Source organism: Carassius carassius, chromosome 36 (genome assembly GCF_963082965.1).
Source record: "Carassius carassius chromosome 36, fCarCar2.1, whole genome shotgun sequence".
Lineage (NCBI taxonomy): Eukaryota > Metazoa > Chordata > Actinopteri > Cypriniformes > Cyprinidae > Carassius > Carassius carassius.
This window is the reverse complement of record NC_081790.1, coordinates 1,218,187-1,235,944: the sequence shown is the minus strand read 5'-3', so window position 1 is coordinate 1,235,944 and position 17,758 is coordinate 1,218,187. Positions and strand designations below refer to the sequence as shown.

The 17,758-nt window shown below is 38.5% G+C and overlaps 1 protein-coding gene across 1 annotated transcript in view; it reads left to right on the top strand.

Moving 5' to 3' along the window:
• Positions 1-17,758, top strand: part of LOC132116524 (guanine nucleotide exchange factor subunit RIC1-like) — a 34,048-nt gene continuing 16,290 nt past the window's right edge. Inside the window, exons 1-3 of the mRNA XM_059525409.1 lie at positions 1-523; positions 8,395-8,502; positions 14,097-14,201. Coding sequence (XP_059381392.1) covers positions 383-523; positions 8,395-8,502; positions 14,097-14,201 — 354 coding nt within the window. The 5' untranslated portion in view covers positions 1-382. The remainder of the gene's footprint in view (positions 524-8,394; positions 8,503-14,096; positions 14,202-17,758) is intronic.

Below are 17,758 nucleotides of genomic sequence, written 5' to 3'. Positions count from 1 at the left end.
CAGAAGCAGCGAGCAGACCGGAGATAAATAAGAGACTAAAGATGGCGACGGTGGAGGATTCACGGGACAAATTCGGATCCAAAACTTCACTTTGGATCACAGAGTCCAGCGGTCCCGTGGCGCAGTGAGAGCCGCGAACCCCGCGGCACCGAGCCGACACACGTTACACGGCTTTACTTCTACACTTTCTCGCTCGCAGTCGCAAATAAAGCGGATTTTGGATTCAGATCATCCGAGCTGGCACCGGATCCCGCTGCGATGATCCCGGACTGAACTGAACCGAGTCCGTGTCGAGCTGTAGTTCGGTTCCGGTGGATGGAGGCCGCGGGAGGGAGTCTGTCCGCCCCGGTGTCGCAGTGATTTGGTTCGGAACCGGATCGTGATGTATTTTCTGAGCGGCTGGCCGCGGAGGCTCCTCTGCCCGCTCCGGAGCAGCGAGCGGCCCTTCATGATCGAGCCCAGCGCGCAACGCTTCTACCTGGCGGTGCTGTCCGAGACCCAGATCAGCATCTGGTTCAGCAGGGTAAGAAACTCCTCAAACACACCCGTGAACCGTGCTTCGAATCGATACATGTGTAAATGCTGGGTAACTCGAAGGTCGTGGGTTCGAATCCCATCGTCAAACTAACTCCCGATCAGTCCATTGTGTCTTTAAAGGTGTGCTGATGTGGCGTAGTGGTTAAAGAACAGGAAGGTTTGAGGTAACGTTACAGAAATGATGGGTGATGTGGTTTAGTGGTAAAAGATCTGGATTTGTCACCTTCGAATTTAAGAATGGATTATTCAAAAGAATCGGGACTTCAAACCAGCTGGTTAAGGGTTAAAATACTTAAAAACTAAGAGCTGTGAACTTTTAGCATCTGGTTAATCTAGTTAAACACTTGCTGCAAGAATTATATGTGTTTTGATTTCTAAATGCAGGATGCTATTAATGCTTAGTTGTGTTATTCTAGTGGTTTAGTGGTTAAAGACCAAGATAGAAACAATTCCAGCATCCGATTTGTCTAGTTAAACAATTGCTTAAGAGTTTTAAGTGTGTGGTTTAGTGGTTAAAATGATAACCCAGTGGATGTAGGTTTGAATGCCATCTGTTTTACATGGCTGTGAATGTACAGTGTGGAATTAAATGGAATTGTTTTGACACATAGGTACCGATTCAAAGCCATTTGAAATGCATCGAGTATTCAAACCAGATCAGATGGATGATTTCTGATTGATTTGTCTGCGTGTATGTGCTGTTTGTTATTGACATGTCTGATGTCAGCAGGTTTGGATGTCGTTGCTCAGTTGGTCAAAGTACAGAAAATCCCCCAGTTTTCCTGAGTTCACAGCATCTCGCATGAGTTTTCAGTTTCAGTTTAACTTGTCTGGACTTGAGTCTTGAGGCGTCATGGAGAGTCTCACCTGTGTGCCAGGTGATGGTTGATGTTGGAGAGTCACCTGTGTGTCAAACGCTCTGTGGAAACACTGTCATGAAGGTTTATACGAGCGTTCGAAGGCACCAGGAGATTCAGGAAACCAGAACATCAGTTTGTTGCAGAAAGCAAACTAAAGGTCTGCAGATGCAAAGCTACTTGAGCTTTATTTTCACACGTCTCTGTGTTATGAAGGAGTGTGAACTGTGGTCTCTGATGACTTACTGATAACTGTTTTAACCCTGAGAAAAGAGAGTTTGAACTCGGACCAGATCTGCCTGATTTAGAGAATATATTTGAATGACTGTTTAAAGGGGTCCTATTATGTTTATATATTATATATTATTTTATCTTCAGAAGACAAAAGCTGAAAAAATCCATCATCAAGATGTTTTTAACTAAAAAATATGAGTCCATAATAACATTTCCTCCAGTGAAAAAGTCCATCATCGGTTCCAGAAACATATTTGTTTAGAGCTGTTTAAACGGTGCTTGATCTGTGCAGATTTCTCTCCTGATTCAGACCAGACCATTGTTTTCATTGGAGGAAGCGTTATGGATTATGGACTCATATTTGAGTTAAAAACATCTTCATGAGAAGACCAAAGCTGAAACAAATCCATCAAGACATTAACGGATGGACTGGAGTGCTGTGGATTATCGTGATGTTTTTAGCAGCTGTTTGGACTCTCATTCTGACGGCACCCATTCACTGCAGAGCATCCATTGATGAGACACTGATGCAATGCTACATTTCTCCAAACCTGATGAAGAAACAAACTCCTCCTGATCTCGGATGACCTGAGAGACTCAGTTTTCAGCAAAAGATTCCCCCTTTAATAGATCAATAACATGTTTTATTATGTAGAGTCTACGTAACTTATGCAGAAATGATGTTTTACAATGTATGTCCCCTGTTACATGACCTCAAGTGCTTTAGCTGTTTTCATCATTTTTCCACACAGTGCTGATAGTTTTGTGTTCAGTTCCTGGGTAAATCAGTTTTACTAGTACAGTATGAGCGGAAAAGTCTGACCTCACGAGAGAATATCAGTCAAAATCTGTCTGTGCATGAATGTACAGACTGTACTAGTAAAACTAGTAAAAAAAAAGTATATATATATATTAGTCAGCCTGTCTGGGAAAATACTTCCAGGTGATCCTTTATACGTCCTGTCTAACATGTACTTCCTGCAGTTTAATGCCAGGATGTTCTGTAGCGAGTTAGTAGAGCGTCTCAGACAATCGGAGGGAAATAGAAAGGAATGTGTCTGGAATGTTTGTGTGTGTGAAGGTGGAGTTATGAAGCTGGAGAGGAAGAGTTTCTTTTACAGCTCACACACACACACACACACACACACACACTCGTCAGAAGTACTGAGATCATGCATATCAAAGTGTCTGGTCTTGACACGTCTGCGCACACACACACACACACACACACACACACACACACTCGTCTCACTGAACTGACACCTGGTTTGATTCCTGTGATCTGCTGCTGTGAGATCAGAGCGGCACATTAACATCACACACATCTGTTTAACTCCCTGATTTAGTTTGTCACTAACAACAGGACCTGAAACTTGATTTAAAGGAATCCTTCAGCCAAATAAAAGACATTTAGCATCATCATTTACTTTCTATATTATGTTCTAAATCAAAATGACTTTAATTCTTTTGTGAAACATAGAAGATATGTTGAAGACTTTGGAAACTAAACTCTTCTGACTCATTAGAGGAGCAAAAGACACAGCAGAAAGAGTCAAACTCCTGGAGGTTTGAATGAGAGATTCACACTTATTACACAACAGTACCGCGGTAGTGAAATGAATCCTCTGTGTGTGTGTGTGTGTGTGTGTGTGTGTGTGTGTGTGTGATGCTGTGAGATCATATGTCCTCTGTTGTGTAGGAAACTGTAAGATGAGGACTAGAGGTGAGCCATAAGTGTACAATAACTTTAATTATAATAACCTTTAGAGCTGCTTTGTGTGAGTTTGCTGTGTGACTGTTTAATTAAAGTCACTGTGCATTATCAACACATCAACCAATCATGTCATAGAAGGGCGGGGCTATCTGTTAGACTGACCAATGACAGACAGCCATCATTTAGTAATTTTTCAGGTTATTTTTTTGTTCTCATTTTGGAGTTCCTGAATGCTGAATGTTCCTGAAAATGTGTTTGTTTTTCTGTCTGTTGACAGTATTTTATTATTTATGGAGTGATAAAAATAGAAATCCAAAATCCCCTCTGGAAAAACCTTTAGTTCTAATGACAAAAAAAACTGTCAAACTAGAGCCTTGAACCTTGCATTATTCAATGTTTAGATGTTCTAGAAATGTATGCAAATTACAACATAATTAATTACATTTCAGAGAACATTTGTAATACAAACTGTGGAAAATATGGGGATATCGATTCGTTTTTTACCCTGTACACCTCCAGTGTTCTGCCTTAAAGAAATGTGAAGCTCCTATTCTTTCAAAAGTTTTTGAGCTAGTCATCACAAATGAATAGATAATAGACCATTTACAATAATAGGCCAGACTAGGGCTGTCGCGGTTAATAAATTTCCCCTGCGGTTATTATGGGTGGCTCAATAGGGCGATATGCGGTATTACCGCCGGGTTTTTTTTTAACATACCTAATTTATCCTGATTTTGCTGCATACAAAGCTTTATCGTTGAGTTATGTAGCATATATTGTTGCTTTTTTAACTGACAGAGAGACACGTTTTAAAACATTTTTGTTTATTGTTAAATGCCAAACAGCAACAAGAACATGCGTTTTCCAATAAAATATTTTTTTAAGAAATCCAAGAGTTCTAACACGTATTACACATGTATTTGCGCGCGACTTTGGACAGCAGCGGATTATCGCGGCACTGGCCCACCAGGACAGTGGATTCGCGTTGGAGTTGATGCACTCCTCAAGCAGAAAGCGTGTGAGCTCGTTATCTGCTTACGCTCTCTTGGGTATGGGCACTGATGCGGAGGTTGTCCGTGACTTTAGCAGGTATGCCTGTTACTTTCACGCCTGTATTTGACAGATTTCGCAAAGGCTTCAGCTACTCCTAACTGTCGGCCGGTCTCAGCTGTTCTTTTTGATGTTGCTCCGCGATCTGATGCTTGAGGGTGAAGCTGCGCTGGATGACAGGGGACACTCTAAAACGCTTACCGTGAAAAACGCTTAACATGGCTTAATGTACTAAGACAGTGATATTAACCGACCAAACGCATTAAAAATCATACTAATTAAATATACTATCTATAGAAAATCAGATGAGCCCTGAATATGAATGCAAGTCGTTTAATAACACGTTAAGCCTTATGATTGTTTTCTATGGGAGGAAAAGGTTTAACGTGTTATTAAACGCATTGAATTCATATTCAGGGTTCATCTGATTTTTGTAGATAGTATACTTTATTAAAATGATGTTTAGTGAGTTTGGTCTTTTAATATCACTGTATTAGTACATTAAACCACGTTAAACTTTTTAGAATGTCCCGATGACCTCAAATTAGATGTAGCCTATTGCCACGTCACGGGAACCTTTTTGCCGCATATTTTGCATATCGGCTCATCTAAATTCGCTGGCTCGTCCTTTTCATTGGGTTGAAAGCCGAAATGTTCCTAAACTGGCGACGTGACATTAGGTTTTGGAACGAGATCGAGCGCCTCCCATCGTTTCAGCCGGCCTATTAAAAACAAACGAAGCACCATAAAGCTACAACGGCTCGCGAGAAAATGACAGTCGTAACCATATTGTATCATTAATTTATTTAACATTGAATGCACAGTGACAAATTGAAAAAACAAGAAGGCCACAGCCTCATATAAAAAAAAAAAACCTGAACACTGCGGTTGCTATCTTTTCTCTGCGGTTTGCTTGTCAATAGCGTGGTATTACAATAATGCGGTTATCGCGACAGCCCTAGGCCAGACAGTTTGTCATGGTGAGTGAGTGATCACACTAGACTCAATAGCCATGTTTCCACTGTGTGCCAAGGCCAGTCGCGTTTCCACTGTCACTTCTGGGGCTTCCTCGGGGCCAACGGCCAGGTTTTTTTGGCCCGATGAAAACCTTGGGCCAAAGCGGGCCAGCTGGGGCTAGAGGAGGGGTTATGAACAAAGGCGGAGTTTCTGTCTGGAGTCTGGAGAGCGTCAGCACCGCTGATCATTTCAGAAAAATAACAGCTTTAACACCAGTATTAAAGACTTTTTAAAATACCTTATTTTTCGGACTATAAGTCGCACCTGAGTATAAGTCGCTTATATGTCTTATTCTCGATCACAATCGTGTATTTATTTAGTAACTTATATTATCTGTCATAAGTCTTGTATCGAGAGTTTAGCTCCACGTAGCATATTATAAAAATATAATAATGTTTTTTTGTTGTTGTTGTTGTTCGGGAGCTTTTATAAAAATAGAGATATTATCATTCATTCTAAATGTGACGTATAGGCTACTGTGGCTACAAATAAACAGAAACAGACTCGACTGAATAAGCAGGCTATTTTCATAAGCGTTTAAAACAAATAAAATAGAAATACATTTATTTCTGTGTGATTAATTTTGAGTCCTGATAAATGAATTCATTGATCAATGTATCACTTATTCTGTAGTAAAACATCGATGCTTTTGAAATTGGATATTTAACAAAGCATGCAAACAAATGGCTGCTTTTAGCATGTTCATGTGTGATCGCGCATGTTCCAGTGACTTATTTCTTAGTTTTCTGATAACTTCTCTTTGTTGCTGAAATGATGGGGTTTCGTAACGTTGTTCTAAGAGGCGTGTAAAGGACGGGTTTTACTGACGCGCAACATACTTCAGGCCCTGACTGTGGAAACCCTGCGCTATTCTGGCCTCGGTGCTACTGGCCCGAGGCTATTAGCCCCGCTCGACCCGTTTTAAGCCCTGGCTCGCACTGGCCCGACAGTGGGAATGCGGCTACTGATTGTTCCTCTCGTGTGAACTCTGAAGCCTGTGTGACCTTTGGTGATCCCTGAACAAAATACAGGCTTTCACTAGGAACGACCTTCTCACACACACACACACACACACTCACACGCTAAAGACAAACGCAGTGTGACTCTGTGGCGTTGGTGTTAGATTCTCATGTGTTTGACACACTGGTGTACTGCTCTGGTTTATGAGGACACAGATGTGTATAATGACATGGTACTACAGCGTAAACATGGTTTATGAGGACGCTTCCTGTGTCAGAACAAAAGGCTTATAACAACATACAAAATAACAAACGTTTTCTGAAATTCAAAAAGTGACAGTAGTTTTCTGTGAGGGGTATGTTTAGGTTTAGGGTTGGTCTAGGGTGATAGAAAATACAGTTTGTACAGTGAACCATTACGCCTATGGAGGAGAGTCTCTGTAAACAACGTGTGTGTGTGTGTGTGTTGAGGTTTCTAGCTCCTCTTTGGCTGAATTAAACCAGCACTTTGCTTCCATTTTTGGGTGTTTTTCTTCGTGGCCAAGCGCTGTTTTCATCCGCACACCCGTCTCTTTTCTCCTGATGTGTTTCCCTGCTGCTCTTCATTTCACTGGGAGAGTGTTGTCTGTCTCTGTTGAGCTGTAAGATAAAGACATATATGCTTGTTAAATGAAATTAGACTTATTGTTCTTATTCCAGCATCTTATTAAAGGAGTATTCTGGGTTATTCTCAACATTGTCTGTAATCATCAGCATTACAGATTCTTTCATACATATGCAGTGAACATTAAAGGAATGACTTGAATAGTGACAGCAGTGACTTGGTTCTTGTTCTAGTTGAGACATGCACTGATCTGTGTTTACTGCAGCGGTGAGTTAGTTCCTCTCTCATCTGTGCTGTTCACGACTCTCTCACTTCTGTGCTTTAAAGACCCATTCAGTTTCAAACTGAACTATGACTTCGGTTTTATATTTACTGAAAAGGTTTTTTTCTTTTTAATTTATGTAGTTGAAGAGAGTGTTTCTAAGCGGTTGTTAGGTTATTCTGAGAGGTTCATAGCACATTTGAGAAGGTTTTTCTTTTTTCTTTTCATGATGCCAAACTGTTGATATGCAGTTACAAAAGTGTCATGATTGTTTTAAAGGGGTCATCGGATACAAAAATCACTTTTACATGTCTGAACTGAAAAGTGTGTTGGCAGTGTGTGTGCACAACTACCCTATAATGAGAAAACTCCACCCAGTGGTTTTAAAAAAATCCATAAATAATATCCCCTTTTTTACATCTAGCCGTTCTCAGATTCTTGGCTGTGTGATATTGTTTCTCTGCCTTTATCGTTATAGCTGCAGTTTGTACTCTCCTATTCTTTAATATTGAGAACAGTTTTTAGAACTATATCGTATTGTTAGTGATCAGCCTTTAGACTGTTGCTATGCAGTTACTGCCTAAGTTTGCTAGGGTGTTTTATCAGTTTGCTGTGCAGTTGCTAGGGTGTGCTTAATGTTATTAGATAGAGCTGCAAATTAAACTGGAATGATGATTTGGCACAAGATTGTGATTTCTCAGAAGAAAGGTAATGCATGTCTGTGCAGAAAATCCCACGTATAGTCGTAGCTGAATAAACAAATGATTGAACTTCATTAAATGCATGAAAATAGTCAAGCAAGCAAGCATTGATTGAATGACTTTATTCCAGCAGTTTTATTGTCCAGAAAGTGAAAATGTTTCCTCTGATCACTTAGTACGCACTCATGATCTATTCAGTCATTGAAATTCTGCAGGACCAAAAACAATCAGCTTTACAGGGTCAGTTCACCCAAAAATGATCATTCAGTCAGAATACATCAAAAATATCTTAATTTGTGTTTCGCAGATTTTACGGGGTTTGAAATGACATGAGCTTGGTGAACTAACCCTTCAACTCTTCAAGTATTAGTATTAGTGATGACTGGCTCTGTACATGACTAAAGCACACGGACTCAAATGAATGTCTAATTCTCTGTCTGTCTGTCTGTCTGTCTGTAGCCCAGCGTGTTGATCGTCAGTTATATCGAATCTGGGAAAGCAGCTGCACAGTTCGGCTTCTATCAGCAGGTGGAATGGAAACCCGATGACTCCATGATCGCAGTGACGGTGAGTGAAACACCTCTGTCTCTCCTGTGAGGATCAGTCCTCTGTCTGTTATCTAGTGAGCACATATCGTACAGGTCAATCTCTGAAACGATACATCACACAGAGATACGAACACAGTTGTTTTGCAGTTGTTAGGTTGTTCAGAGTATTTTAGACTGTTGCAATGCATTTGCTCGGGTGACATAATCCCATAGTTTTGCACACTTGTCTTGTGTGTGGAGATTGATTGATTGATTGTCACCACATTTTCCCTGAATGTTCTCATGCTGACAGTTTCTCTGTGGTTGTGCAGAACAGCGCTAATCTCAGCGCCCACATCAGCGGTATTTTAAGGCATTATGGGTGAAGTTAGGCGGCATAATTATTCCAGTCACACATTTCCTTCACAGAGGAGACGACTGTTTAATTGTTAATGTGTGCGTCCATCACTGCGTACAGCGAGCAGAACAAACGCTGTGCTGTCTCTTTTGTTTGGCTGATAACTGCTGTATGAATGCAGACAGACAGACAGACAGACAGACGGAGACGAGCAGAGAGTCTTCACACGCTCACATCTGTCACTCACACAGCGCTCACTGTCACACTACAATACTGGCCTTATATCAGATCTTCTGCCATTGATCATCACAGCATCCTCTCAAATCTGGAACCCTTTCTTGATTTACACCATCTGGACAGTTACTGTAAAAATGCACTCTCTATATATACGTTTTAAACTTCTATATTTTTTTTTTTAATTTTTATAATTACCTCCCCCTTTATCAAAAAACAACTAATTTATTATATTTAATTACTTTTACATTTATTGTATTTTGTTTATCATTTTTTTTTAAATAATTTATCGTATATAAGTGGGTGTTTATATATATATATAAACTGATTATTCGATTCTTTTTTTTTGTGCTGGTTTTATTTATTTATTTTTAATGAAAAAAAAAAACAGTTTAGGGTTAAATTAATTAATCCTATTAAAATGTATTGTAATTTATTGTATTTAATACATTTTATTTATTTAGTCATGTTGGAAATTTTTTTCTTATTTTTATTTTCGCCCATTTATTGTTGCTAGTACACTATTATTACATTTTTATTTTACATTATTGTAATTTATTTAAAAAAAAAAATACATTTGAGTAAATATATATAAGTAAAATTGGCAGCAAATTCCTTCCATACCCTTTATGTATTTCATAAAAAAAAATACACTTGGTCTATTTTAATGCACCCACAAGTAAAAGAAAAGTTTCTGGTGATTGTCTCACAGTTTTTTCATCATCTTGTGCGATAAGCAGCATGTTTAAGAAGCTGTGTTTGCGTCTGCGCTGTTGTTGTTGTGGGTCTGGTTGTGTCCATCAGACGGGTCAGAATCGTCCCGTGTGTTCAGACACCTGATCTCAGTGTTTCCAGAGTTGGACGTCACAGCGCTGCAGAACAACAGCTTGATTTCACAGCACACACTCTTCTGTGTCTGGATCAACAGTCAGTGTTTAGTCTTGATCAGGGGAGGACCGAGGACGGCCGGTTTAACTAGTCGACTGACAGGGTTTGATTCTCCAGCCTGCAGCTTCATTTACACGAGACACTGATGAAGGAGACATTAACACGGATCTGCTTCTTCTAAATGTCACGGATATAAATCAGTATACACTATACTAGGGCTGTCAACGAATATTCTAAATTCGAATATGTATTCGAATAGTTTTAAAAAAATGAATTTCGAAGGTGAAAATTAATATTCGAATAAAAAAAAAATGTGGAAAAAAAGGCCCGCGGTAGTAGAGGCGTGGTTGTCTGCTGTGCGAGTGGGCGCGCTAGCGCCTGAGGGTTCAGGGACAGGTCACAGCCTCACAGGAGTCGCACTGTCTGGCACAGCATCACTGCTGAAAGTTGACGCGTCTTCATGGAAGATGCCAGCAAGTGCAGAGCCCAACTCGACCGCAGCAGAGAAAGTGAGGTAAAATTGTTGACCCGCGAGATTGTTGTATGCAAGCTATTTAAGATACAGTTAGCATACCATTCGACAACTAGCAACATGAGGTCACATCTCAAAAATGTGCACCCAAATGAGCATGGCATAATGTGTGGAACTCCAGCTAAACAGTCACGTCTTGACACTTAACGTTACTTTGCATCGCCCGCCACAAGCACTTTATCTGCAATACGACAAGAGGCCATAACGGATAAAATAATTTCGTTCATTTGTAAGGACATGAGACCGATGAGTTTCGCGGATGGGGCAGGCTTCGGGGAGTTCTGTCAAGCAATGGAAGCGAGGTTTGATTATTTATCGTTTCATGTCAAGGAAAAGTTCCATGTTTACCACAGCACAGCTCGCTCGGAGCATTCAATGTCAGTTCTATATGCTGTAAAACTTCAATTAATATTAATAATATTTGTTTCAATCACTGAATGAATCCTGCTATATTTGGGACAACAGTCGCGACCTTAAATTGCTTGCACAAAAATGTGTTTGTTCATTTAAACCATTATGCGCAGAGAACGTGAGGGTGAGAGAGCGTGAGGTCTGCAGTCTTGGACATTAGTTGATTTCCTTGTTTTTGTGTAGGTAATACGTTGTCATATATTTTTAAACTTAAATGGACTATCTATACAAGTAGTTATGTCTCTTTCTATTATTTTTGCCTGTTATTGACGTAATGCGTGTCATTGACAACATGCGCTACCAGATGTTCGAATAGTTCGAATATTCGTGTATTTTTTAGAGGGAATATTCGAACGTCATTTTTGAGCAATTTTGACAGCCTTACACTATACAGCCTCAGCAGACTAGACACTGAAATATTCATTATGCATTACAATAATAGATGTGCTGTTTGTAGTTCTAGTTTAAACCTGTAGTTAAAGAGTTTAACGCTGATTTTGTTATCCAGGGTAAATGGTAAAATGGTAAATGGACTGCATTTATATAGCGCTTTCAACAGACCACATGGCCATCCAAAGCGCTTTACAATTGTGCCTCACATTCACCCATTCACACACACATTCATACACCGACTGCGGTGTCTGCCATTCAAGGCGCCATCCAGCTCATCAGGAGCAGCTGGGGTTAGGTGTCTTGCTCAAGGACACCTCGACACTTGGTCAGGTGGAGCCGGGGATTGAACCACCAACCTTTCGGTTTGTAGACAACCTACATGAACCACTGAGCCACTGCCGCCCCAGGGACGTTAATACTCCAGAATATTCCAGAGAGAAGTGCTCTGATTCCCTCTGTTTACACTGTGAGAGCCCAGAGGATCATGGGATATTTGTTTACCGAATGATTCTGAAATGGTTTTTACTTCACTTTTCACCCAATATTAAAAGAAGACAAAAGAAGGAAACTGCACAAAGAAATGGTCCTTTTAATCATGTTTTCATACTAAATTCCCTATGAAGAAAATGTAAAATAAATAACAATAATAATAATAATCTTAAAATAATTTTTATTATATTTAATCAGTGTGAAATATCTCCATGGTCCCAAATAGTTAATTATATCAAGTAAAAAGTATATATTTATTTATTTATTAAAATATAAGATTATAATTTACAATATACTACTAATAATAATAATATTACAAAATTAAATATAAAATATTAAGTGTGTACGGTGTAAAGTGTGTATGTTTTATATAAATAAATGTATTATTATTATTATTATTATTATTGTTGTGTTGTGACCTGGCAGCATGTTTGTGAGTGCTTCTTCTTCTGGTTTGAACACAGGCGTGTTTTATCAGTGAAGTTTAGATGAAAGAGTACAAACGGTTTCTGTGATGCGCTCTGAATCTGATGCTCCTCTCCGAGGATTCTCTCTCGCGTGCTTTAATCTTTCGCTGGTGTCTCGTGAAAGCGTTTACAGAGCGAAGGCAGATAGCAGCGGCTGCTTCGGGATGTTTAGTCTGTTCTCCCACACACCAGACGCCTCCACACAGCCTGTGAGCTTCTGATGGATGGAGCATCATGGGTAATACTGGCTTCACTGCCTCTGAAATGTTCCCAGGAGTTCAGTGAACTTCATTCACCTCAGAGGAACGTCCCAGGAACAGAGCTGTGTGGGCCGCGGGTGATAAACCTGCACAAAGATCCCACACCCTCTAAAAATAACTGGAGGCTTTCTCACCGCCTGCAGCGTCTTCATCTGCTGGCTAGTCTGAAGCTGTTCTCCTGTTGTGTTAGGGGTCTTTTGGGATGCAGAAATTGGACAACATTTTGGGGAATACTCGTCAATATGGCAATACTAATAACAACCCTTTTAATAATAATAATAATAACCTTCAGGATTATTTTATTATTTGTAAAATATAATTTTATAAAAATACATTTGGTGTATAATAATAATAATAATAATAATAATAATAATAAATAAATACAAAAAAACTAAATAACCCCCCCCCCCCCTGTATTTAAGACAAAAATATAATCTATAAAATACATTATAAGAACAATTTTATTTGACATTAGAATACTAATATTTTTGGCTTTAATTTGACAGCAATTTGTCCAAAATTTTGTGACTATATATCAGTATGGCTATAATAATAATACATATTAATTGTAATAGTAATTAAATAGTATTCAAATATTGCGGATTAAAAATGACTAAAAACAAAAAAAAATAAATGCATAAAAAGAAAACATTACTGTATTTAAGATTAAAATATAATTTGAATTTACAGCTGTATAATTACTATACTAATATTTATGTCTGTCATTTTTATGGAACTGTGTTTGTTTTTTCGTGGTCTTTGCTGCATCGTCTGGTCTGGTCTGTGTCTGCTGAAGTTTAGTTCAGTATGGTTGAATCTGATCAGTCGTGGTTGCTGTGCAGATCTCAGGACTGGTTCAGTTCTCACCTGACGATACGCTTCAGTCAAACCCTGTGTGTTTCTGCTCTGGATTATCCACAGAGAGTTATGTTACACAAGTGAAATGTGTCTGAAATCAGTTTAACAGCACAGATCGAGCCACATTCCCGTCTGTCTGTGTATTTATGGACGTGTTTTGGACTCATTTGTCAGATTGGAGTTTGTTTGCATGCGAGGAACACAAAAGATGAGCAGAGAGGAAGTCAGAAACATGCAGCGGTTTGATGGAGAATGGTGTGCGTCTCAAATCTGAGCTGGTTTGGTGTCACCACATCAACAGCCTGAGAACGGCTGACTGCAGCGTTTTTACTGTGTTCTGACGCTTTTATCTTCCTGTGTATGTAAATGTGCTGAACGCTCAACCTGATGCCTTCTTAACAACCACAGCCACAAACACTGTTTATTCAACTGTGACCTTTTAAATATGAAACCACTGTTATGTACAGCTTCAGAGTTGTTACTTTAATTCATAACCCTGCATTTCTACACACAATATGCTTCACATGCCTGTATTTAAACGACGAGACCAGGTGATGTAGCATTGACAGCAGCAGTAGTCGTCCCTCCAACATGTTTAAAGTTTATGGCCTGAGTATCAGAATAATCTCATGCTGCTCATGCAGAGTGTGTCTCCTGCCTCGACGGATGCCTGAAGACTAATCAGAATTGATATGACGCTTGGAAACGATCCATTATCCTGTGTGTGTGTACGTAACGGATCAGATCTGCTGCTGGTGCGGTTCACTCCTGCAGTCATCCTTCAGCAAACACCGGTCCAGGACACAGTTAATGAGCGTGTTCCCGTGTAGAAACACTGGAGACTGTAGAGTTAGACCGCAGCAGCCTGGTCACACTGGGACTTCATTTAGATATTATACTAGATTCTTTTCTAGGTTTTTGTTAGATATTTATTTTATATTATATACATTTTTACTCTAGAATTATTTTAGATTTTTCTTTTCAAAATGTATTTAGTGTTATTTTAGATTTGATGTATCGTTCTAGATTTTATTTTACTTCTATTCATTTTATTCACTTATTAATTCTAGATTTAGGTTGTTTATGTTTCTATATTTTATTCATATTTTATTTATTTTATTTTAGTGTTTTATTTTTATATTAGATTTTATTTAAATAAATATTTTTTTAGATTTTAACTCTGTTGGTATTGTTTGTGTTGGATATGAACTGAACTGTAAAGCACTTTCACTCAGGTATGCAAATGTTTCTGCTCTTTTGATGACCATTCAAATCATGTTCAGGTTGAGTAGTTGCGATGCCCAACATCGTCTCTCGTCTCTGGTGGTGTTGTGTGCTGAGAGTGTTTTCTTCAGCTGTGCTCTGTTTGATTCCTCTGTCTGGAAGCAGTCAGCACTAACAGGAAGCAGTGTTCTGAGAGACTCGCTTTGATCTGCATTCCAGGATTATTTCTCATATTACTGTTTAACTACTTGGTCACAAGCTAGTATTACTACTCTGAAACCACCAGTCTTTGTAGAAACAATCACTAAAACTCTTGATAAGAGATCAGTTCAGTTTCATCATTGTTCAGTGTGTCTGTATGAATGATTCAGATGATGACAGATGTTCGTCTGCCCTCACAGCACTAAATATTAAAGTTTGTCTAGTTAGTTTGTTGAATGAACATCTGTCTTGTGAGACTAGAATGATTGTGTGTTTGAGACAGTGTAGATCTGCTCAAACCCTAGTGAGCTGTCTTAATGTCTGCTGCCTACATAGGCATCTCACTCCTTAGGGACCTTTACACTTTAGTTTTATTTGTTAGTTTTTAAGAAATAGTTCAAGGTTTTTTTGCTGGAATTTTCTGCAAGAAAAATGTATTTATTGAATTATAAATTATTTGAAGTCTTTTTACATTTTAAATTAGCCTTTCTGTGCAAATTCTTTGTTTAGAGTGGTGGTGTGTTTTTTTTCTGTGTGGGTCATTTTTTAAATATACATAATGTAAATATGTGACCATGGAGCACAAAACCAGTGATGAGGGTACATTTTTCCGAAATTGAGATTTATACATTATCTGAAAACTGAATAAATAATCTTTCCATTGATGTCTAGTTTGTTAGGAGGACAATATTTCAAAATCTGGAATCGGAGGGAGCAAAGATTAAAGAGATCTTTAAAGTTGTCCAAATGAAGTTTTTAGCAATGCATATTACTAATCAAAAATGAAGTTTTGATATATTTACAGTAGGTAATTTACAAAATACCTTCATGGAACATGATCTTAACTTAATATCTTAATGATTTTTGGATATTAGAAAAAAGATGACTGACCCATACGATGTATTGTTGGCTATTGCTACAAATATACCTGTGCTACTGATGACTGCTTTTGTGCTCCAGCGTAACATATGTTCATATAGTAAAAATAGTATTTTAAGATTGAATCATTTTATCATATCATTCATACATATAAATCCTATTTGCCCTCTTGTGTGTGTGTGTGTGTGTGTGTGTGTGTTTGGCTGTTGAGGGTCTCGGGTTCAGGCCTGCAGGGGAGCGTCTCTGTGCTTATCTGATGTCTCCTGCTCTCTCTCTCTCTGTTACATGAAGCTCAAGAGAAGACCACGCATCACTGACAGCTGTCACTCAGAGACCCATCATTAGTGTCCATGACGACAGACCGCACTGGTCCTGTGTGTGTGTGTGTGTGTGTGTGTGTGTGTGATCACACATTTCACACTCATGGAGCATCTAGACCTTACTGCTGTAATAGCTTTTATTATTATTACATTTTCCTATTTTGTTTAACTTTTAGTAATTTTTTAATATAGATTTAATTAATAATTTAATTTAGTTTCATTTCAGTTAGTTCAGCTTGAACTCATCTCTGCTGCCGAGGCGAAATGATTTAGTTAATAACAGCAACACTGTTTGTGATTTGTTATTGATATAACTCAGTGTTTCCAACTAATTTGTGACTAATTAGAAATTAATTGAGTTATCAGAGTGACTCGGTTCACTGATTGATTATATTGCAAAGCATTTGTGAGCAATGCTATATTAGTATTGTTTATATACAAGTGCAATTTTTAATTTAATTTTATGAATATTTTTGAAGTTTACATTTTAGTATCGTATTTGAGATCTGTCATTTTTATTTGTTAGAAATATTTCTAAATAGTTTTATTTTCTTTTTCTTTCAGTTTTAATGTTTTATTTCAATTCATTTTCAGCGTATTTCAGTTGCTGGCAAAGACAACTTTTCTCATGTTTATAGTTTGTAATGAAGTTCAATAGGTTTCTCATCTACAATTTGTAAATATTTTAACTTTCAATTCAAATACAGTCCATTATAAAGACGATTCATTCTAAAGAACCGGTTTAATCGAGTGATTTGTTCAAAACCTCGACAGAGTCTCATTGAATGTTTGTTTTTGCCTCTATCTTTTCGTTCTTTTAATGAAGGGATCCATCTGAACAAAGTGACTAAGATCCACCAGACGTCTTGAAACAATGCAGAAGCAGAAACTGAGATTGACTTTTGTCTGCCACATGATGAGATTTTGAGGAACGCATCACTTCCTCTTCTCCGCTTCTGTCTGTTCTGAGCGCAGTAAACAGAGAGCGTCGAGCTCAGTTCTGGGAGTTTTGGCTGCGTCTCGCTCAAGCTGAGGAAAACAATCTGTCCCGAGCGCTGAACTCTACAGGAAGTTCATCTCTCTCTCTCGCTCGAAGTCTTTTCCACTTGTTTTGAAGCTCTCAGTCTTTCCACGTGTGTCTGAAGTATTTGAGTCCTCTGAGCCACGTGTGTGTGTTCAACACTCAGACCATCAGCACTTTTAGAAAAATACGGGGAAAGAGAAAGAGACCAGTTGCTGTCTCAAGAAAACAAGTCTGCATATTTGCTATATGGTATTTTCTGCTCACCAAGGCTGCATTTATTTAATCAAAATTCTGACATTTCTATCATTTAAACCAGCTGTTTTCTGTGTGTATTTCTGTTAAAGTGTCATTTATTTCTGTGATGTGCAGCTGTATTTTCAGTGTCACGTATTTTTGTGCAAACCGTGATGCATTAGATTTTTTTCAGGATTCACAGATGAATAAAAAGTGCAGCTTTTATTTGAAATGGAATCTTTTGTGACATTAGAAATGTCTTCACTGACGTCCTTGATGATCGATGTACAGTACATCAGAGCGTCTTGTATTGAATGGCAGATGGTAAATGTTCTTGTTTTTTTCTGGATCTGTAGGCGTCTTTGCTTCTGTCTTTCTTTCAGATGTCAGTGTTCTTTAATGAGTCTCACAGTTTTTCCCTCCTTTTTTGCATGCGGTCGTCATGGTGATGGCTTTTCCATTCTGTTGGTCTGAAGTGTTTTAAGCGTTCTGTCATTTTTGGCATTTCTGGGAGTATAATTGAT